Source organism: Lycium barbarum, chromosome 10, assembly GCF_019175385.1.
Source record: "Lycium barbarum isolate Lr01 chromosome 10, ASM1917538v2, whole genome shotgun sequence".
Taxonomy (NCBI): Eukaryota; Viridiplantae; Streptophyta; class Magnoliopsida; order Solanales; family Solanaceae; genus Lycium; species Lycium barbarum.
Genome location: NC_083346.1, coordinates 115,890,746 through 115,915,228, shown reverse-complemented (window position 1 = coordinate 115,915,228; position 24,483 = coordinate 115,890,746). Strand labels below are relative to the sequence as shown.

Sequence of the window (24,483 nt, the reverse complement as noted above, 5' to 3'; positions counted from 1 at the left end):
GTACACTTTACCCTCCCCAGACCCCACATTGTGAGATTTCACTGGGTATGTTGTTGTTATATTTACGGGCCAATAAATACTCTACTTCCTCAGTCAAGAAAGCTTAAGCTTCAAGGAGTTAATTAAGGAGGTCTAGAAGATTCAAGTTAACGCCTATCGGATACTTCATCAGAAAATGAAAAACACGCTATCAATATGGTCTAGACAGGCAGTGGCGGATTCAGGATTTCGAAGTCATGGGTGCTTCACCTATCTTTGGTCCATCATATTACTGACCGCAATGTTTTTTTTCTCCGCCAAAAAAATATAAATGTACAACTATTTGAAATTTGATGGTTAAAATGTTTGACAAGTATGTTTAATATTATTTAAAAGATCAGCATATATGTTTATCTTCTAAGTTTTCATACTATGAACATGAAGAATAATAGCATTATTATTTAACTAAATTTATTTCCAACATCAAATTCAGTGCAGTACTACTAGATTGATAAAAATTAAAATTTACTAGTTTTTATTACACAAATGAATAAAAATAACTTCTCAAAAGTCATATGAAAAAGCAAAGGGGAAAGGGAAATTTTCTGGGAGAAAAAGTCAAATTATTGAAACCAGCGAGAGAATGAAATCTTTCTGTAAAAAAAAAAAAAAAAAAAAAAAAAAAAGGGGAAAGCAAATTTTTGAAAAACAGAAAGAAAATTGAGGAAATGATGGATAAGAAAACGAATGGCTGAATGAAAAAGTTAATCTAAGTAGCTGGATTCGATCTCGCATTATTTTCGTTCGACCGTCCTATTTGTCATTTCCAAAACCAGAGCACCCAATAAGTTTCTGTGTCAGTGGGTGCTGATTAAATGTATTTGATATATCAGCAAAAAAATTCTGTATACTACATGTGGCGCAATGGGTGCTCGAGCACCCACACGGATACATGTGGGTCCGCCCCTTAAAGACAGGTTCTAGGAGACATTTTTGCTAATACAAAAAGGCTGAAACAAGAAGTTGATCAGCTAGAGGAGAATTATATACAGTGCAACACTGAGCAACTATCCCGAACAAAAAGAAGTGTGGACTTACAAGTCCTATAAAAGTTCAGTATGCCTAATGGGGGCAAAAGGCTAATCTTCAGTAGGCTAAAGGGGGAGATATGAACAACTTCTTCCATGCCTCTGTTACAAGGAAAAGAAGAAGACAAAAGATGAGAATGATCATAATGGTTGGAATAGGAGGATTAGATAGCTAACGAAGCCATCAGAAATTTTGAACACCTATTCAAGCAACCCCTGTATAACACAGACTTTAGTAACTTGGACTGCAACAAATTAGTTATAATTTGGATACGACCAAGTTTGAGTCTACATGCATACGACCAAATTAATAAGATTAACTCTTTACATTAACTATATACTACCAAAACAGTCACGAAGTTAACAAAATCGGTACAAAGGAGCTTTGATAATATTCACTTTCAGCAATATCACGTAAGGCTGTGACTGCCTCTATTGAAGGTTGGTTTTGATTGAGTTAGTTTTGGTTCTATTTTTAATTTTTTTAATTTTTGTATGTGAATTATGAGACTATTCACTACACTTGGAAGACTCTCATGCTTCCTTCTCTGTTGAATGTGGATTTAAGTATATTAAGTGATATGGACATAAATATGTATGTAATATATTGCTTTGTGTAATTTTTACGTGCAGGATTTTAGAAAAAATAAAAATTTGTTGAAAGATAACATGCGGACAAATCAGTATGAGGAAAGCTTGCTCTTTATCTATAGAGATGCAAGTTTTGCATTTTTTTTGTTCGTGTCATTGGTTCGCACTTGGATGGCGAAAAACATAGATACTTTTATGGTATGAAGTTTATCACAATTTTTATGGATGCTTTTTAAATTTTCTGAATATATTGTATTGATATTAAAATGCAAGGATATCCTTTTTTAAATAACTTTTATTTATCTAAAGCGTTTTACATTTTTGTTTTAATAATTTATGAACCTATATTGTTGCTGAAAGTGTAAGAGGGGGGTTGAATTGAAATTTTTCGCTTGGGCAGTTGACTATCTGAACAAGCTAGTCGACTCTAAACTAATGCAGAAGTTAAATGACATAGAATATTTATACTGATTCAAATTCAATGTGAATCATAGTCTAGTCCCCTTGGGTTGCAAGGGTGATCTCTGCAGTTCTTTAAAAGTAAGTTTGGTACAATGGTTTGTTTGAATGGAGTTTCTACGTCTACACTTAAACACTCTTTTTTTTTTATACAGTGTATACTATATCGCTTTCTCCTTTTTTGTTTACATTATAAAAACACTCAGAATTACAATGCTTATGAAAAGTAGAGCAGAGAGCTTTGAGAAGTTGAGACGAAAGTATGTCTTTCTTCGTCTGTAGAGTTTTGTATTTATATTCCTCAATTTTGTAGCCGTTTGACTCTTCCAGCAGAGAAATCAACCCGAGAGAATTGATCCTTGAAAATTAGGAATATTGAGGATCCTAATTTCCAAGAATAAAGCAAGAGCTATTAATGTTGTATGACTTCTTTCCTTCTTCTTCATATGGTCAGTATTTGCCTTGTTGGAATGGCTCAACCTTGGTACTTGTTTCCTTGTTGATCCTGATTTGATTGAGCTTGAAATCTTCTTGATTGATACTGATTGATCTCTTGACTGATTCCATTTCCTTTGACATAGCGTAAGATTCTTTACTCTTACTTGCTCCCATAAATAAGTTGATCTGGTACTTGCTCCCATAAATAAGCACGGGCCTATTTTCTTTGCACTTTGTGGTTGTTTCCCTTCATGTAGTCGATTAGGCTTTACCTATCCAATGGGCTTTGTATGTCCAATGGACTTGCTGGCATCTTTGGATTCCTTTGAGTATTATACCCATGTAAAAATAGTTTGTCATCATTAAAATCATAGCACTAGCAACCTCCCCTTTTTTGATGATGACGACAAAAAAAAAAAACAATTACTCAAAGCAATGTAGTCAACTTCCCTGTAATTGTACTACCCCTGAACAATTGACTGTAGTGCAATAGTTGACTTTAGTCAGTGATAGCTAGGGTTGTTCACAGTTTTGGTTAAAACCAAAACCAAACCGAAAATTTAACCAAACCGAATAAAAAAACCGACATTTGGTTTGGTTTGGTTTGGTTTGGTTTTAAATTTGAAAAACCGATAATATTTGGTTTGGTTATGGTTATAATAAAAAATAACCGAATAAATAACCGAACCAAACCGATAATTATATACATAAAAATTTATAATTATTTATATGTATAATATTAGTTTTTTATAATTAATTAATAATATTTTATACCTTTTAATTATTAATTTAGTTTTAGTCTACCTATTTTTAAAGCCCATGTCTTAAAACAATATGCCCAAGCCCAACAATCCGAGCCCAAGTCTTAACCTGTGGCTGTGAACACTGAACAACCCTTTAACCGTAAGGATAAAATGTAAAAACCCTACAATCTCTTTTCATTTCACATTTCTGATTTCTGAATTCGGATTTCTGTTCCAGCCTAAGAACAAGACAAGCAGAGGCTCATGTTTCTTACATAGTCACGGTCATAGACTCACAGTAAAGGCTCAAGAGCAACCTCAACTCTTCAAGAACAAGGCTGTCAAATTTTGAGAAGGTTTGTAAGAATTTGTTTCGAATTTTAAGTTGATTTTAAGTTGTTTCCTTTTTTGTTTCGAATTTTTAAGTTATTTCCTTTTCGGTTTTGAATGTTTAAGTTGATTTCAAGTTGTTTCCTTTGTTAGCTACTTGATTTTAATTTGTTTCCTTTTCTGTTTCGAATTTTTACCTTTATAGTGGGATTATACTGGGCTTGTTGTTGTTGTTGTTATTTTTTCTTGTCCGAATAGGTCCTAAACTTCTAATATTTTTCAGATGAAAAGGGCAGAGGTTGAAGATTTGGAGGTTGAACATTTGGAGGTTCCTAAAGATAGTTCAATAACACCAACATCTGCAGTAACTGGTAATGCTCCTAATACTTCTTCCGTGCGTAAACCACCTAAAAAAAAGAAAAGAACTACTCCTTGTAGTCGAGACCCTAGCCCTAGGGATAATGGTAGAAAAACATCTGAAATTTGGGATCATTACACACAGTTTACTAATAAAATGGGGGAATTGAGGGCAAAATGCAAGTACTGCCCCAAAGACTTCGCTTGCCCTTCTAATTATGGGACTTCTAATCTTTGGGGACATTTGCTTAACAAGTGTGAGAAATACCCTTTTAAGACTATTGATAGGAAGCAAACAACACTCAATATTAAACCTATTAAAGGAGGGGGACAAGGAGGTTTGGAAAAGGTTGTTTATAATGTTGTCGAAGTTAGAAGGGCCATTGCCGAGTTTGTTATAATAGATGAACAACCGTTTAAAGTCGTTGAGGGGGAAGGCTTTAAGAGGCTAATGGCGGTTGTTTTGCCTAATTTTGAGTTACCTTCTCGCATTACTGTTGCTAGACAATGTTTAAAAATTTATGAAAAAGAGAAACAAAAGCTTAAAAGGCTTGTTAAAGATCAACGTGTTTGTCTTACTAGCGACACATGGACGTCAATCCAAAATTTGACTTATATGGTCATTACTGCTCAATCCAAAATTTGACTTATATGGTCATTACTGCTCCTCTCGTATGCAACTTGGGCTCTCTCCTTTCTCTTGTTCTCGAGCTCCTTGATAGTGTCATAATGGTTCCATCCAACCTCTGATGAAAGTTTAACCAAGAGACAATATTTGTGTCCTGCTTAGAGTCTCAAGACCTTGAGAGCATCAGGATCTTAGAAGGAGCACGAAAATGAATAGGACCATGAGAAGGTTTAGTATTCATTCTTTTCCTAAGGAACCTAAGGTACTTCATTTTCTGTCTCACAAGTCCACCAGACAGACAAATCTCTTCACATCTCACAACCACAACTCTCTGTCCATTAAGCAATTCCTTAGCCAAAATGGAAGAAAGTCTTCCAAGCATGTGGTGACGTGCATCCACCACTATTCTCCTTGCAGAGATGCCTGAACCGGACACCATTTTTGTTTTTCTTTTGGCTTACCTGTGTGAAGGAAAGAGTGATGTTTCTAGTCGCTTACTACTATTGGACCACTTTTTCTAACATGAAATCGAATGGAGTCTTCGCATATGTTTGACAAATAGCCAACGCACTACTGAAAGGTTAGTTATAAAGTGTATTGTTTGTGTGGAAGTTAAGTTCTGTGCTGCTTTTATATTTAAAAATTTCATGTTGACGATGCAAATTAAGGAAACTGTGGAGTCTTATAAAGTGTATTGTTTGTGTGGAGTCTTATCATTTGAATTGTTAAAAATACACTGCTTTTATAAAGTGTATTGTTTGTGTGGAGTCTTAATTAGCAACTTTATAACATGGATCAGCCTTATGCTTGATTGCCTTCCAATCTGTCATCTTTCTTTACTTTAGAATCAACAGGAGACTTCTAAATCTGTCTGTCAACACCTTTTCTTATAACTATATTCTTTAACTCTTGAAAGGACCAGTTCCACCAAAAAGGTGTAATGTCAATAAAGCAGTCATAAGATAACCTTTTGGCACTTGAAAACATTCAAAGCTAGTGCTAGTAATACTAGTACAAAATAATGTACTTTGTTTACGAACTTATGCCTTCCTTTATCAGAGGCAGATGCAGCCTTATTTACTGGTTGGTTCAACTCAAATGCGCAATGGATTCAACGGCGAAAATTAAAAGATTGAACTCATCAAATCTAAATTCTGGATTTGACCCTGCTTCCTTTCCTATACAGATGATTCTTGGAAATGCGATTCTTGAATCAATATAGTAACTACTAGTAAAGCAATCAAACAGTAAACACCCAACGCAAAGTATGTAGTTATCATTTGAATTGTTGATTGCTGATTTGGATTCTTAAAATCAATAATGGAATTAACAACTGTTTTGTGTGAGGCAAATTAAGGAAACTGTGGTGTTGCTGTTACACTTTAAGTTTTGGGGCAAAGTTGCTGCTATATTTGTTGGCTAAGCTGCTATACCTTTATGTTTTTAGGCATTTAATGCCTAATATCGTGATTTTTTTTGCAGATTCTCCGGGCACTGTTTTGAGCATTGATTAGTTTGGAGCTTAAGCTAAGGAAGATGATCGAAGTACTTTTGATTATATTATGGATTCTCTAGTTAGTTTAGTTTAAATATGTAATGTTTTCATTTTTATGGATAAAGTTGTTTGTACTTTTGAAGAATGTAGAGATAGAATATTTGAATTGTCGCGGCTAGTCATAAATCGAAAAACCGAACCAAACCGACAATAACCAAACCGGTGGTTATTATTTTACTTGGTTTGGTTATGGTTTTAAACATTTAAAAACCGACTAAATTGGTTTGGTTATGGTTTTGACCAATAACCGACCCAAACCGAACCATGAACACCCCTAGTGATAGCACTCCCCCTGAATAGTTGACTGTTGTCCAGTAGTTAAGTGATCTCATCTCCCCATTTGGCATCAATCAAAAAGAAAACAAAGAAAACAAACAACAACAAATGACACAGCAGATAATAGAAATTCCAGGGCTGAAGAAGCAGCCACACACAAGTCATAAGGCTGAATAAACAACCACAAAACAAATCAAGAAGGCTGAATACACAGCTACAAAACAAGTCAATATAGACTTAGGTTGTAACGACCCTCCCGGTCGTTATGGGAAATATAGGATCACCCTACCAAATAGAACCTTTCCAAGGGTAGAACGAGCTAATAGAAACTCAGTTGTAAAAGTCTAAGATCTAAAATTTTGACTTGCTTGTGATTGTTGCCTAATTTTGTTGTGTCCATCGGGGGATGACGTAGGAAATTAGAACTCCGTTAGGAATTCCGAGGCCACGGGTGGATTCATATAATGTTTTTACGTACATGTGCACGTTTTGTTTGTGTTTGTGAGGTCTCGTATGAAATGTTGGGTGATAGAGTGGAAAACTGGGCAAAAGTCGAGCTTACTGCCCAAATGGGACCACTACGGCGGGGCTTGTACCGCTACGGAGGCAGCGCTATAGCGGTGAGACCCTCGCCGCCAGCGGTCGGCCATTGTTCATGTGTCTGCCGTGGCAGGCCATGTCCCGCTATGGCGATGTTGCTATAGCGGAACATGGGCCGCCATAGCAGTGGTCGAATTTCTATTGGTTCGCTATAGAGAGCATTTGACCGCTATAGCGAGACCGCTGCAGCGGTAGTTTGACCGCCGTAGCGATCGACGGGGGGCAGAACGCCGTGTTTTAAACACTTAGTCCCACATTCTTTATTCACAAAACTCCAACACAGTTCCCCACAAGCACCTTGGGTGAAATTCCAAGCTAGGGCAAGAATACTATTGATAGGTAAGTCTCATCCATCCATTTCAATCATTTCGTATCATCTTCATGATTATCATCTCTTTTATGGATTTTCAATGGCGAAATTAGTAATAGTAACCGTAGAAATTAATAAACCTTCTATACTTGATGGGTTACGATTGCGGTCACTTATTTATCATCTAATGACTTGGGTTAACTCCTCTTAATCATGAATTGAACCTTTAGAGCCATGAACTAAGTGAATTGAGATTTAGGGTCCTATAAAAATGGTAGCTTAGACATGGAAACTGTTTGTAAGTGGAGTGGTGATTAAATATTGTTATAGTTTGATGGGTAGAGATTACTAAGGCCCTTGTAGGTTGTTTTACACCTAGAAATCATTCACCCATTTAAATGAGGCTAAAGGGAAGGGTGTTTTGCATTGATTTTGTGACTAGAATAATTGTGACTTGTTGAGCATTCTAATTTCTAGACTTTGAGCGTTCCGAGGCTTTAAGGAAGGGAAAAGCTGTAGGGGAGTGATTCGCGTTGTTCCAGCTCTACGTTGAGGTAGGTTACAGTCTACTTTAGTTAGCCTTTAATTAGTTGATTGTATGTGTTGTGAATTCTATAGGAGAAAGCATGTCTAGTCTTCATGCATGATATTGTGTGGTTGAATTCCTATGTGCAATTGATTGAATGATTGTGTAGGCTTCGTGCCACTATTCATGTGTGTTGAATCTACATTTGATATTGTTGTGATGAGAAGTTAATATGATCTTCTCAGTGGAATTGTGATACGAAGTGATGATTTGAGCATTGATAATAAGAGGACAAGAAATAATGTTATGTATAGATAAATGAAAAGGCACAAATATGACCTAGATTATGCACTCGTGGTCCGAGGTTCATTTAAAAAATGAGAGATACATTGATGTGGCCCGCATCCGAGGTTCTTTTCGGAGCGGAGGTTTATGCTCGGGTCCGATAAGTATCCGGAACGAGTGGTACATGGACACCATGGGTCCCCTGCAGGTCATGACTATTGAGCAATGACATCAGTTAGCATGTGTGTACAGTGAGTATGATTATTGTGGTAGACTTGTCCGTTGTTGGTTCCGTGAGTTTGATTTGATATCTTGGGTGAAGATCTGTGATTATCCTTGGTTGACTTGTTGTGGTTTAGTGATTTCGTGTCTATTGTTTGGCTTATATATATTCTATTGATTTATGATATATGCATGATACTAATCTTAGTCGGCCTATGATATCTACCGGTACATAGTGTTTGTACTGATACTACCTTGCTGCATTCTTTTGAGTGCAGCTTATGGTATAGGGACTGCTACCCGCCCTCACATCTAGCATTGGGGACATTGCTGACAGATTTAGGGTGAGCCTTTATCCATGTCAGGCCGCCCGAAGATCTTTCTTTTATGATGTCTATTTACTATTCTGGACATTATGATTATTTGTTAGACAGATTTCATTCCTTAGACATGTTTTAGATTGGAGTCCTTATACGATGACTTTCGGATTTTGGGGATTTTGTAATAGTTACACTTCCGCATTTACTTCAGTATTTTATGGCATGACTTATTTTGATTATCTTATGCTTGAATGAGTAATAACTGATTTAATTGGTTAATATAAAGATAGATTTGAATGAGTAGAGTACATGTGTGTTGGTTCGCCCACTAGGAGTTAGTGTGGGTGCCAGCCATGACGGGTTGGGTCGTGACATAGGTCCAAACAAATACACTGTCTAAAACAACACGGAAAACCAAAGCATTTAATCCTGCTACCCCTCATGGTGCTGTTCCTGCGCAAATGGTTGAAGAAAGTAGGCTAAGGTGTTAACCATTGACACTTCCTTGAAGCTTAGTAGCCAACTTACCTATTTCTTTTAACCCATTGTCAATTTTAACACACAGGCGAGCCACATCAGCACCAACTTCTTTGGTGATATCTCTTACCTTCTCCATTCGAAAATGAGTAGACACAAGAAGGTCTTTAAAGGTGTCGAGCTTTTCATCAATAGCAGACAGTTTAGCAAGAATGTCACTAGAGTTGTCAAAAGAAGGGGGGTTCGAAGAAGATGGCTTGGATTTATGCGAAGCAGGAGAACGGGGGATTTCAGGATCTTTGTCCACATCTTTCTTGAGAACCCAGACATAATCAATGCAAACATAACCCATGCTGACAAATGCTGTAGAGTCATAGCACCGTTTAACAAGAAGAGAGGGATGGTCATCAAGATTGACTTTGTGGGCTTCCATGATTCGAGTAATTAGCATACCATAGGGCAGGTTTGTGGGATCAGAGGCAAATTCTAGCATATGATTCATGACAAGGGAGGACAAATGGAGCTTGCATTTTTTAACTAAGCAGTAGGTAAGTAGAGTATCTCACTAAGTAAGGGTTGACAGAGAACCTACGCAGGGCATAATGGTGGTGGCAATGATATAGGCGAGCACACGAGTTTCAAACGACAGGTTTTTAGGTCCTAAATGGGTTAGAAGACTACCAGGAGTGTTAAGGGAGATAAACCGTTTTGCTTGTTCGTAAGAAACTTCAAAATTAGAGGGCCAGGAGTTGCGGGGTAAAGCAGAAAAACCAGAACTTTTGATATTAAACATTTTGTCAAAACCAGAGCAGTAAAAGAGAATACGAGTTCCAAATACAAGGGTTTCTACCTCATCATCCTTGGTAGCTCCAAGGTTGGCATAAAACATGCTAATGTGGTGTTCATAGACTCGACTAGGGGCATAAGAAAATATATTGACCCAACCTTAGAAGTCAAAGAAGTGTTGGATATGACAGTGCAACGAGGAGATGACATCAAAATCCACAATTCTACCATGGGCAAAAGATTTACCCTTAAGAGAATGAAACAGGTCTGAATTGGGGGTAGTCCAAAAGTTTCGACAGTCAAGGAAGGCATTCTCATAGTCAAATTTGAACTTCTTAGAGGATTCGCCACAATCTTCTTCAACATTGCCTCGTTTACTAGAGAATCGAAAGGATAAGGAGTTGATAGAGTTTTGGGGAGAGGAATCGACAGAGACATTAGAGTCTATCCTAACAGGGGACATAGCTTTACCTTTGTTCTTGTTTTTAGAGCTTTTGTGGATAGAAATGGGGGAGGTTTTTTGAGTTTTGGCCATGGCTGAGAAGGAGAGGAGTTTGAGAGGGATTAGAGGAGAATGGTGAAGTTAAGTAGGTGGAAGAGGTCAAGGAAGGTGGAAGGGTTTTATGGGGAAATGGAGAGGTGTGGTGAGGGAAACGAGAGGATGGTGAAAAGACGTGGGAAAGGTAATTATGACATTTGTGAGAAGTCGTGTAAAGAAGGAAAAACGAAGGCGGGTAATTAAAGAAAATTGAACTAAATCAAAAAGATTTTCTACAAGTTACCAAAAAAAATTATGCAGCTATATAGGTCTAGCAATAAGTCCTAAGGATTCTTTGAGCATGCAAAATCTTTCTTCTAGCAAGGGTTTAGTGAAAACATCAGCAAGTTGATTTTCAGTAGAGACAAATTGTAATTCAATAGCTCCTCTAAGAACATGATCTCTAATGAAATGATGTTTAATATCTATATGTTTCGCCCTAGAATGATGCACAGGATTTTCAGACAGACATATAACACTAGAATTATTACAGAAAATTTTAACAGGTTTAAACAACAAATCATAATCACTTAATTGATGAACCATCCATAATAGTTGAGCACAGTATTGCCCAATAGCAATATATTCAGCTTCGGTGGTGGAGAGAGATACACATCCTTGTTTTTTGCTATTCCAGGAAATTAACAATTTTCCAAGTAGTTGACAAGTACCACTAGTGCTCTTACAGTCATCTTTATCACCTGCAAAATCAGCATCAGAAAATCCTTCTAATTTGAAGGGATTAGTTTTGGGATACCATAATCCATAGGAAATTGTGCCAAGTAAATATCTAATTATTCGTTTGACAACATAAAATGAGATTCTTTAGGAGCTGAGTGAAAACGAGCACATCTGCAAACACTAAACATAATATCCAGTCGACTAGCGGTAAGATAAAGTAAAAAAACCAATCATCCCTCTATAAAGTAAAGAACCAATCATCCCTCTATATTTGGTTTCATCAACAGTTTTACCTTCATTATCTTTGTCAATGGAACATGTCGGACTCATCGGAGTTGTCATAGCTTTGGCATCACTTAGTCCAAACTTGTGAATGAATTCTTTTGTATACTTTGACAAATGAAGATTCCATTGTCGGATTGATGAATTTGAAGTCCCAAGAAAAAAGTTAATTCTCCCATCATACTCATTTCGAATTCACTTTTCATGAGATCAGAGAATTTCTTACACAAAGAAGAGTTAGAACTTTCAAAAATAATATCATAATTCACTTTGCATGAGATCATAAAATTCCTTACACAAAGAAGAGTTAGAACTTCCAAAAGTAATATCATCTACATAAATTTGTATACTAAGATTTCTAGAGGAAGCTCTTTTGATGAAAAGAGTTGTATCAATTCTTCCTCTAGAAAATCCATGTTCTACTAAGAAAGTGCTTAATCGATCATACTAAGCTCTAGGAGCTTTCTTAAGACCATATAAAGCCTTAGTTAGTTTGAACACGTGATAAGGGTATTTGGGATTTTTAAATCCTGGTGGTTGTTTTACAAATACCTCTTTATCAATGAATCCATTTAGAAAAGCACTTTTAACATCTATTTGAAATAATTTAAAACCTTTAAAAGCAGCATAAGCAAGTAAAATTAGAATTGATTCTAACCGAACAACAGCGGAAAATGTTTCATCATAGTCGACTCCTTCCTGTTGCGAGTCTCCTTGAGCAACCAGTCGTGCTTTGTTTCTCACAATTTCGCCGGCTTCATTTAGCTTGTTTCTAAAAACCCATTTTGTTCCTATCACTGATACTTTTTCAGGCTTGGGAACTAGATTCCATACTTTATTTTTGTCGAATTGATCTAGTTCTTCTTTCATTGCCTTAATCCAATGATCATCTTTTAGAGCTTCATCTACTTTCTTTGGCTCAAGTTGAGATATAAGAACCAAATTTGCATTATTCTTCCAGGATGCTCGTGTCTTCATTACTTCATTTATTTCTCTTATAACAAATTTCCTAGTATAGTCTGGCTCACTCCTCCATTCATTTGGAACGGGCCCAACTGTAAGATTATCGACTTATTAGTTGAAGTAGTCTCTTTTGGAGAGCTGTTTTGATCAGTTGAAGGAGTAATCATAGTGACTGAAGTTGACAGTCTTCTTCATCTGTAATTTTTTCTTTCTCGACCAAGCGATTAGTATCATAAAAATAACATGAATTGATTCTTCAATTGACAAAGTACGTTTATTGAAAACTCTATAAGATTTGCTAGTATTTGAATATCCAACAAAAATACCTTCATCGCTTCTAGGGCCGAACTTACCGATGTTGTCTTTTTCATTGTTGTCCACAAAACATTTGCATCCAAATGGATGAAAGTAACCAATATTAGGTCTTTTACCACTCCATAGTTCATAAGGAGTTTTCTTTAGAATATGTCGAATCAAACACCTGTTTAACAAATTGCATGTTGTGCTTATAGCTTCTGTCCAAAAGCGATGTGGTAGGTTGTACTCTACAATCATGGTTCTTGCCATGTCTTGTAAGGTTCTGTTCTTTCGTTCAACAACACCTTTTTGCTGAGGAGATCTTGGTGAGGAGAAGTTATGTGTATAGCCCTGTTCATCGCAAAAGTCCTCAAATGCTTTATTTTCAAACTGTCCTCCATGATCACTTCTTATTGAAGTATTGTAGTATCCTTTATCGCGCTGGACTTTCTCACAAAAAAACTTAAAGGGCTTTAGAGTATCATATTTATGTGCAAGAAATATAACCCAAGTGAAACGAGAGAAATCATCAACAATGATAAAAGCATACCTTTTTTCTCCAATGCTAGCAGTTCTAGTAGGACCAACAAGGTCCATGTGTAAAAGCTGCAAGGGTTTAGAAGTAGATACAATATCTTTGGAATTAAAGAAATTTCTAGTTTTCTTACCTCTTTGACATGCATAGCATATATGATCTTTTGTGTAATTTAATTTCGGAAAACCTAAGACCAGATCATGTTTAGCCAATTTCTCAATTAGTCGAATACTAGCATGCCCAAGTTTCTTGTGCCATATCCAAGGATCTTCTCCCATTGAAGCCAAACATATGTGTCCAGCTGGACTCTTGACTGAGTCTAGCACATACACATTCTTTTTTCTACTTCTAGGAAGAACTTCCTTTCAAGTTGTATCTTCTATAACACAACCTGTCTTTCTAAATCTTACCTCAAGATCAGAGTCACATAGTTGACTGATGCTTAGGAGATTGTAATTGAGTCCTTTAACAAGATAAACATTAGTGATATCACAAGAATTATTGAACGAAATAGTTCCTATACCAATTACTGTTCCTGTGGAATTGTCACCAAAGTTTACTAGTCCTCCGTTAAAGTCTGTGACTGATTTGAACAAGCTTTTGTCGCCTGTCATGTGACTGAAACACGCAATATCTAGATACCATTTACCTTTTGATTTCTTCTTGTGGTGTTCCTGCAAAACAGAGTAGTTACTTTCTTTTAGGTACCCAAGCTTCCTTGGGTCCTTGAGGGTTAGCCTTTTGATTATCAATTTTAGGTTTCCATATCCATCCTGGAGAAGATGTGTGACGAAATCGACATTGAAAAAAATTGTGACCCGTTTTTCCAAAACAAAAGCATTTTTGGGGAAAGTTTTCTTCGGTGATTGACTGGTTAGTTGACTTATTAATGGAATAGTTTCTTCTTTGAGACATCCTTTCAGTTGACTTAAAATTTGTAATCAACTGATCTGTCTTTACACAATAGGTCGACTTATCCTTAGATTGACCAGAAGCATTTTCATCACTAATAGGCTTTTTCCCAATTGACTTGTTGCTACGAGTCGACCGGTTAGACCTGACTGAACTATGACTGGTAGATTTGCGCAACCCATTTAGTTGCATAATTTGTAAATTTGTTTGAATAATTCATGCAATGCAACAGGAGAAAAAGAGTAATAAAATAGAGTAGTCAGCATTAAAGAACTAATCATATATCTAAGGAGAATTTTAGGAGAATGAAAGTTGATAGGTGTATAATTTTAGAAGGTCATATTTTGAGTCAACGAGTCCGTGTTAAGTACGATTATTATTGGCATAAATAAATTATAAATTGGAATATTTTTCTCTCCAAATGAGTGGAAGATAATCAAGGCTGTGCGTTCTTTAAGAGTTGGTAAAAGACTTTGAAATAGAAAAGTTTTAATCTAATGGATTTTGCCAAAGATAAAGTTATTAAACTTGTTTTTTTCATTGAGTATAGAGAAAAAATTGGATCATTTCTCGTTTTGTGTATCCTTATGTATGAGTTATATTAATCATATCCGTATCTTTTCAATTTTAACAGATTTCTTCTAAGGGACGTCAAACTTTTTTTGTTTTGTTTTTCACAGGATGTATGGTATCTGCTTTGGAGTTCGGCCAAATCTGGATCGTGCGCATACTGCAGAACTCATTTGTGGAGGTAGCACTCCCAATAATTTTTTTTCATTCCCAAGGGCCAAATCCTAGATTTCCGCTTAAGGATGGAGGGGACGTTAAACATGTTACGAATTAAAGAGAATGAACAAAATTTCAACAGAATGTTCTACTTGGTATGGGATCACCCTTTCGTGGCCTTTTTTTTTTTTTTTTTTAAAGTAAAACTAAATGATTATCATTTACGTGATCAAATTTTCAAAACATAAGTTTCCCCCCCCCCCCCCCCCCCTCCTCTCTCTCTCTTCCTTAATTTGGTTAAGTTTTCACTAATTTCTTACATTATAACACTAGAAAGTATTTTATTTGAAGATATTTTGGGTTCTAAACATCTGATTCATAGTCCATTTATCTATCAAACAAGCAAATTATATCTGGAAAAGTTCTAAACATCTGATTCATAGTCCATTTATATATCAAACAAGCAAATTATATCTGGAAAAAAAAAACATGAAATATTAGGTATGATTCGGTTCTGCAGTTCCACTATTGTTAATTTTTCGTTTTTTTTTTTTTTTTTTTTGTCTTTTGTAAGTTGTTGCACTTTGATATCATGATATGCGACAGCCAAATTGCTGCAATGAGTAAATTAGATAAAGACATATTCCATAAAAGTACAAATATTCTTAAAACTAAGTTCGAGATAGCACTAACTGAATTCTTTTTGAGATTAATGCAACATGGCATTTCACAATTTCTCACTTACAATCTTGAAAGACATGGCTGAAGATATTTTCTTCCCATAACACCCAAAATGGAAAGAGATCACAAATTTGACGACAATATAGAATAACAACATCTCGATTCCGAGTAAGTTTAGTCGGTTACATGAGTTATCACTATTCATATCGTTCTATTTAAACCCGTCCAATTCAATTTAATAATTTAACAAATTAATTGCAGGTTATAACACTGTAAAATCCCTTAGCTGCTGCCGTTAAGTATACTTTTCGTTAATTAACTAATTAGAAGCTTCGAGAAGCAATTTATTTCTTTTTTTATGCAATGAGGGGCTTATTTATTATTAAAATCTATTTTGTCATGCATGTTGTCAATTTTTTTTGTGAAGCAAGCAAAATGTATACCTTTCCTATAGTAAAAAATATATATATATTTTTAATATACTCGAAGGGAAGTAAGACTATTAATCATAATATAGGCGGATTTAAAATTTAAATTAATATAATGCAAGTGTTGTGACATTATATGTGTTTGTGTTTGCGCGCCCGCACATGGATGCGTGTGCTATATATGATATTTTATTATATGTATGCATAGTTAAGTAGAAATAAGATCGGGTTTGTTGCACTCATATTAGGTAAGTACCATTATAATATCTTTGTTAATTTACGTAGTATTTGAGCCAAAGGCACGTAACACGCTATTTTCTTCACTTGTGTCTGGTGGGCGCCATTTTTCAAAGCACATTCACATTGCTATTGGTTTTCTTGTTGACGAGCTTAAGTGTTTCTTGAATTACGTTTACGTAAATTCCCTTTGGCTTTTGATATTTTTCAATTAATGGTTAAAAAGTTTTTGTTGTGATATTCTTCAATTAACGTCTTGTGTTTTTGTCTTATATATGGCAAATAATGAGATTTCTTTTTAATATATCTCAGCCATTCCACTCTAACCAAATCTTGTTATGGGTACCTTTATTCCTTGAAAAAACCAAAATGAACAAGGAAAATTAATAGAGTAGAAAAGTGTATATTTTTATTGGATTAGCTTACGTAGGAACAACAAAATCAACATGAGTACTGCAATTTCATTTGAGTAAGAAAAACACAAGTACTGCAATTTTATTGGAGTAATTAGAAAGAAATAGCAATGTTACGCACACATGCATTGAAGAATTAATAAGATTCTCTCTTATTTGTGTGATGCCCACAAATAATTAGAAAGAAATAGCAATGTTACGCACACATGCATTGAAGAATTAATAAGATTCTCTCTTATTTGTGTGATGCCCACGACGGAGTGAGTTACATTAAAAAAGCTGATAAACTTCTGAAGAAGGAGTGTACATGATGTCTTAGACGAATCCCACGTCATCGGAATGCATGAAAGAGGAATATGAAGAGTTTTATAAGATATAAACACAAGTTACACGATACACACACTTTGGGCTCAATGATAGCATAACTGGGGAACAAATCCGTGAAATTTGTTGAATTATAGTGAACAATATGTGACATGATCAGCTTGATCTGCGACAGTTTTCTCACAAATGAGAATAATATGAAGGAACATTAAGTGATTTTCTAAGAAGAAAATGATTCTTTTTGTTGTGAGGAATGGGTTGTCAAGTAAAGGGAATTATGAATTTTAGCTAGCAAGATCATGACCCTCTCAAAATGGAAAACCAACTACTCCAACATATACTATTATTATCAGACAAATATTCTCTTCTCATTACAAATCCAAATGGAAATGTCACCATCTCCTTTTTGTAACCCCACATTCGAAAAAGAAGACTACATTTTCAATTCTTTTCATTCTACTTCTTAGCCTTCGGAAAATATCCTCTTAATAGTAACTTATTATTTGCCCAATTGCCCCATTGGAGACTGAGTAGACCATGGAGAGCCTTTTTTTTTCTTATCTTGCTACTAGTTGTTCATTTGTTGGTCGGCCACCGCCAATTAGACTTATTATAACTATACAGAGGTAAGAAATTCCGCTAAAATTAATACTTTATAATTCGAACGAAGGGTATTTAACTGTTTTTTTATTTTTTTATTTTATTGTTGCCCTGTCCTTGACTATGAAGACTACACACTAACTATGTTTAAAATATTTACACATTCAAGTTATGACTTAGTATATAATTGCATGTAATTAGTATGTAACTTTATTTAATAGTAATATTGATCGATAACTTAGAATAAATGATAAGTAACATGTTACAACAGATGAAATTACATTGATAGCGTAAAAACTTAATTGTAATTTAAGTGTGTATAACTTATCTATTCATAGGTGGAGTGTCATTATTAGTAATCATTACGAAACTTCGTGGGCTGACTCAACATATATTTCTCATATTTGTACTAACTCAATTCTTAGATATGTTTAATTTAATGCGTTGTATGAATAGAAGCGGCTAATTCACCCTCTAGGTAAGCCTGTCAAGTGGGTCGAGCCAGCTTGAACCCGACCCACCACCGGCCCGGCCCAAACCCATTAAGAGGTGTAAGGGGCTGGGTTAGGTGGGATTTATTAGGGGGCTGGGCCGAAGAAGGTGGACAGCCCACCAACCTGGCCTATCAGTAGCCCGGGTGATGGCCCATCGGGGCACCGGCCCGGCCCGGACCACTTCAAATTAAAAAAAAAAAAAGTACTACATTTATTACTAATAATAAGTATTTTAAAAACATTGTATCCCAATAATTAGGAGTCTCTTTTTACGGAGCACTTTAGTTTTCTTTAAAATTGTATTTTAAAGCCAGACAATCTTGTTTTCTCAACAAATATACCTTTGATACATTTTCAGTATATAGTATATATTAGATTGTGATAGTTTTATATAAAAGTAAAATTTCATTAGCATGTCATAAATACTCTGTGAATACGTAGATTATATCAAATATAATACTCCCTCCGTTTCAATTTACGTGAACTTATTTCTTTATTAGTCCGTGATAAAAAGAATGACCCCTTTCTATATTTGGAAATAATTTACCTTTATGCAAGGATTTATAGCCACACAAAATATATGTGACTCATTGAACACCACAAGTTTGAAAGTCTTCTATTCTTTCTTAAACTTCGTGTCCAGTCAAATAGACATATCAACATCTACATAAATAATTTAAAATAAAACTTAAAACTTAAATTGATAACATTGCAAATTCAAAACATACAAACTTGAACGGCGAAATATTGCAAATCAAAAGTTCAAAACATACAAATTAAACAGCTAACATCGATGGACAAATTTAAAGAAGAGATAAACTTCAAAGTTCAATTTCGTGCCTTTTCACAAGTGTCTACGCAACACACCGGTACCTCCCTCCACCCCCACCCCCCCTAATAGGCTAATACTCGACACTCCGGACATAATGTAGAGTTTTGTCATGCCTGAAGGTAAAATTCTACCTTAAGACAGAGTTTAAAACTTTGCTTTAAGGCATAGTTTGCCTCAAACTCTGCCTGAGGGTAGCAAAACTTTGCCTGATTAGGTAGAGTTTGAAGCAAAACTTTGCCTTGCGAATTTTTTTCTTCAATTTTTGATTAAGCGGGGGTTCGAACCCCTAACCAAGGAGTTTTTAGCGAGGGACAAAATTAAAGACCACCAATTTGAGGGACAAAAATTAAAAACTAGTGCCTTTGAAGGGCATTGTGCACAAAAAAATGGTCAGGTTGCTAACCCGTCCATTTATTAATCCGACCCATTTGACCTACCTAAATTTAACTCAATCTACCTATTTGGTACTCAATTAAACCATATTTGTGACGACAGTATCATGATTGTTGGGAATTATACATATATAGTCAAACTTCTCTGTAACAATCACCCTCTATAACAACATTTCGCTATAACAATTATGTATTTTGTTGAATCAATACATTTTCTATAACATCATTTCATTATAACAGTAAAATAAAAATAAAAAATAAAAAATAAACGACGTTACGCAGAAGTTTGACCGTACTATGCACTAGTAATTGTTGAATCCATTGATTTTTCTTCCCACTGACCAAGATTAGCTTATTGGTAAAAATATGGTGAGTGGTCAAGGAAAAGTGAAATCCACTAATTAAAGTTCAGAGCTTTCATTTGCGATTTTGCCTTCATCAAAATGCTATTACAGGGAAAGCCATCGTATAACTTTCATTGTATCTAATCGTGTCTCAGTGAGGAACAGGATTTTCTGTTGGCTAAGGTTCCCATAAATGACTTCCAATTTCTTGTTTTATCACAATATAACTTATTCCATTCACATCTTCATATATTCGTTATTTATATTATCTGATATGGAAATACATATCATAACCACAAAGTTTATAGGAAATAATTGATTTTTGGGATGGTAACTCTAACTTTTATTTTATTGTAATAAAGTTACCAAGCTATTTTTGTAATGAAAAAGTAATTCAATTTGGGTGTGTGTTCGGTATTAGGGAAAATATTTTAAGAAAAATAAGTGGGTTTCTTATTTATTTTCTTGTGTTTGCGCTGTACGTGAGCAAAAAACTATATAAAAGTATTATATATAATCTAGACAAATATTATGGGAAGTGAGATGGTGGGTAGGGGTGTAAGGTGGTGGGAACGAGGTGAAGATGAGGGATGTTGGAGGTTGGGAAGGACATAATCAATGTGTAACTTGTTTTCCCTACATCCACTAGGAAGTCATTTTCCTCATTTTTAAGGAACTTATTTTCAAAATGTTTTTCAAAAATTTAGACCAACCGACCATGAGAAAATTATAAAAATATTTTTCAGGAAATGTTTTCCTCCATACCGAACACACCCTTTATCGAAGTATCACGAAAGTCATAATTAAACTATCATTTTAAACCTAAAAGCCACTCAATTTTATCTAATTATCATAGATAATATCTCATTTCCTTCTTCATAACGACTTTATGTGATACTTAATAAGTGAAGTACATTAAAGCTGAATGACTTTTTTTATGTTAGAAAATAGTTTAATAACTTTCGTTATACTTTACAAGATAAATTAGTTGGATGAATTTTTCGTTGAAAAACTAATTTAGTGACTTAGATATTAAATTGAGCAATCATTCATGAAATTAGCCTGAAATTAGCATATGAGTTTACCTTACAGTTGTGATAATGAAATTCTGATCTATAAGCTTTTACAACATGCATAGAGAAGAAGAACGACCAATATCTACCACTTGTAATAAAAACCATAGCCGTTTTGTTTCTTGCTATAGTTTACTAGCTGGTTACGTACATATACAATCTTTTTGCTTTGTTGGTACCAAAATATAATACTCCCTCCATTCCATCTTCTGTGACCTGATTAGGATTACAAGGGTCATATTAACTAATTTTTGGTGAATTTGGATATAGAATGTTTGATTTTTTGAAATAAAATTTATATATTTAGTATCTACATAAAAAATATTATAAGTCACAATAGTTAATAATTTAAAATTTAAGAAATATTTGAAAAAATCATGATTAAAGAAATTAACCTTTGACTCTCCAAATTAAATAATAACTAGGACATATAAAGTGGAACATAAAAAATATATTATATTGATATTTATGTACCATAACATAGTACAAGATTATCATGGACATGATGTGCCCTCTCAAACTAGTGCCATCTGATAACAGTCTTAACAAAAGTAATTCCCAATTTGTCTGCTCTAATAGCTTCTTATTAAGCAAACAAACGAGGAACTACTAAGTAGTTAAAACAACAAAATTTCTTCTTCCTTGTCGCATCGTTAGCTTGCTAAATCTGCTATTCAATTCTGCCCCCTGCCATTATGTTTGAGCAATGGGTCCCCCTAATTGGTGCATGTATACTCCTACATAAAATCTTACATTATGGGAAGTTGGAAACTAGCTAGAAAAGTAGGAAGCTGGTATATGCTAGTGGAGTTCAAGCCTCGGTAGCATTATCCGATATTTATACTGATACGGATGATAATAAGTACTCGATAGAGTAATCCAAGTATGCACAAACTAACCTGTATACTACTGTTATGCTAGTTCAGTTCAGGTATAATATCAAGGACAGGCTTCCATTCTATACCATTAGTTGTACTATCATCAACAATAGTAGTACTCTTGATATCACCAACTTTGATTAATCCATCTTCACTATTCAACAAAGCTTGCAACTCTTTCTTGGTGATGACAATTTTAATCCTAACAACCTCTGTCTTTTGCTTAACTTCTTCTTCAACTAATTGATCATTTGCAAACTTGACCTTCTTTTTGACTTGATCACTTACAAACTTGACCTTCTTTTTGGCTGATTTTGGAGGAGGCTGCACTGGTAATTGAGGCAAAAGATAATAAATTTGGCCACCTAGCAAGTCATCATCTGGCTGAAGATGTTGATTATCAATGACTTGAAGGGAATTAGATATTACATGGCCAGAAAATTGTGATAACACTTGATGGACTTTAATGGGAGCTTTGTATTCAAGAATTTTCCCATCTTTTTTAACCACTTTTACAATTTTTTCTTGAAGAACAATACAATTCCCCATTTGTTGAGTGCAAAACAGAAAAGAAGTTGGCCTATTGTGTAAGGTTTGTTATTTTGGAGCACATAGTTGTGTTGCTTTTATAGGGAAATGAGGTTTGGAAATGCTCCTTGAAATATATATTTCAAGGATAGCCATAGCACTTTTGGACCCCACCTTGTTGATTTTTTTGTTGATGTGTAACCGACTGATTTTCGTTGATGTGTAATTGAGTACATGTAATAGGAATCTTGATCTCTTCATTGAGGTGATCATGCTTTATTGGGAACTCTCATCTTTCTCAGTTTTAATTTAGAGTCGAATTCAAAATTTTAATTAATTCAGTGCGTGTATATATATATGTATACTTTATGTTAAAATTATTGAATTCAGTTGAATCCGTTGTTTACGTGCTCGTTACAAATTACTCGTGTAAAGATAATAAACATCTTGTCTAGATCAATTCTAATAACATACTCACAAAGTGAGAATTGCTCAAAATCATATAAGGGGACACCAATTCATTCCTTAACCAATATAAAAGACCCCAATGGAAAAGGGCCAAAAATACCCTTAACGTATTAGAAATGACTCAAAAATGTCTTTCTTCCACCTATTGGATCAAAAATACCCTTCCATCTACCTATTTGATTAAAAAAATGCCCTTAACGTTAAATTTAAGTCTAAAATTGCCCCTCCTTTTAACAGGAGATGACGTGGAATATATGATTTTTTTATTAAATATGTGACATTATTTCTATTAGTCCACATGTAATTAGACTCAAATCCATTCACAATTCAACCCATTAACTCAAACCCATTTTTAAAAGACCTAACACTTCTTCCTCTTCATTCAACATATTAAACCACTAATTGTTGTTAAAATTATAATTTATGCAAAATAATCTTATTTGTCTTTCTTGATTTATCGCGTTTTAGTTAGATGCCATCCCTGTAATTGTTGCCATAAAAAACTTATGCAAAAACGTTGTTGTTTCTGTCCCTTGAGGATAAATTATGTACGAGACTTTCCATACAGTGGTTTAATATGTTGGAGGAAAGGATGAAGTGTTGGGAATTTTAAAAATGGTTTTGGGTTAATGGGTTGGATTGTGAATGAATTTGGGTCTAATTGCATATGGACCAATAGAAATATGCCACATATTTAATTTAAAAATTCATATATTCCACGTCACCTTCTGTTAAAAGGAGGGGCAATTTTAGATTTAAATTTAATGTTAAGGCCATTTTTTTTATCCAAATAGATGGATGGAAGGACATTTTTTATCCAATAGGTGAAAGGATGGCTTTTTTGAGCCATTTCTAATACGTTAAGGGCATTTTTGGCCTTTCGCCGAAGACTCTAATACATCTCTCGCAAACCTATGAGTCTATGACTGTATATAGAGTGTACATAAGGGAATTCAATATTGATAAAACCAAGAATAAACCATGGATCTACTTAAATTCGAAAATTTAGCTCATGAGTTGGGGACCTGGTACCGCATCTCATTTCCTCAATATACTAACATTTCTCTAACAACTTGTACATGATAAATCATATTTACCATCAAAAACAAAAATAGGATAAATTACATAAATCGACATTGATTTGACCAAGTAAAACTTACTTCCTCTTATGGTCTAAAATAAGAACGCAACACAAAGAAGGACCACCAAAATTAACAATCGTAAGTGGTTGACTACAATATGCACCATAAATTGATATAATGGTACTTCATTGACGCCTCCTTCTAGTGCACAACTAATTTTTGGCATAATGTAACTGTTTTTTTCTGCAAAAAGTCTTTGGGCATCCAAAACTATCATTGCTTTAGTTTCCTCATTTCATTGGTGACGATCTTGTGCTCTTTAATTTGTTACTCTCTCCGAATAAAAAAAGTGTCCACTTAATTAACTTTTTTTTCTTGGGTAAAAAAAAATGTTCACTCAAGAAGCAATTAACCTTATGTTTTCATATTTGTCCATATTAAGTGTTATGTGATCAAATCGCAATGCCTATTTAATTAGGGATAGTTAGTTTCTTAAAGGGTGTGCAAATGGCTAAGTGAACTCTTTTTTTGATCCGAAAAGAGTAGTTTATCTTAATTTTTTGTACTTTGGTCTAATATAGGTACATCGTCCCCTGAAATCTTAAGTCACCTAATTCATACTTTGGAGAGAATCATAGATCTCATTGTGGTTAGAATGTTGGCAAAGGAAAAAAAAATCCCGATAACACGATTTGGTCTAATGGTAAGAGTGTAGCACCTAATGTGTGAGTTTAACGCACGTTACTAAGTTCGAAGTTTGCGGCAAATAGAAATATGATATTTAAGTGAAAGAATAAAGGGACGA

At 34.7% G+C, this 24,483-nt stretch overlaps 1 protein-coding gene, 1 long non-coding RNA gene and 1 pseudogene across 3 annotated transcripts; 1 reads left to right on the top strand and 2 right to left on the bottom strand.

Moving 5' to 3' along the window:
- Positions 1-3,439: 3,439 nt before the first annotated feature.
- On the top strand, positions 3,440-6,298 carry LOC132616090 (uncharacterized). The gene is made up of 3 exons (XR_009572988.1): positions 3,440-3,654; positions 3,912-3,999; positions 6,096-6,298. It is a non-coding gene; the product is annotated as an uncharacterized LOC132616090 (long non-coding RNA).
- Positions 4,616-5,083, bottom strand: LOC132615160 (large ribosomal subunit protein uL13z-like; annotated as a pseudogene).
- Positions 6,299-21,158: 14,860 nt separating the features above from the next.
- LOC132614156 (uncharacterized) lies at positions 21,159-22,244 on the bottom strand. 2 transcript variants are annotated; one of them, XM_060328539.1, is made up of 2 exons: positions 21,898-22,244; positions 21,159-21,864 (listed from the first exon to the last, which is right to left on the bottom strand). In XM_060328539.1, the coding sequence occupies exons 1-2, from the start codon at positions 22,147-22,149 to the stop codon at positions 21,640-21,642; spliced, it is 477 nt and encodes a 158-aa protein (XP_060184522.1). In that variant the 5' UTR covers positions 22,150-22,244; the 3' UTR covers positions 21,159-21,639. The 2 variants fall into 2 exon arrangements, with proteins under 2 accessions (XP_060184522.1, XP_060184521.1); XM_060328538.1 differs by having other exon boundaries at positions 21,159-21,459; positions 21,622-22,243.
- Positions 22,245-24,483: the final 2,239 nt, after the last annotated feature.

Excerpts from the sequence above, each read along its gene's own strand:
- LOC132614156 (XM_060328538.1), bottom strand. The coding sequence starts at position 22,149 with ATGGGGAATTGTATTGTTCTTCAAGAAAAAATTGTAAAAGTGGTTAAA.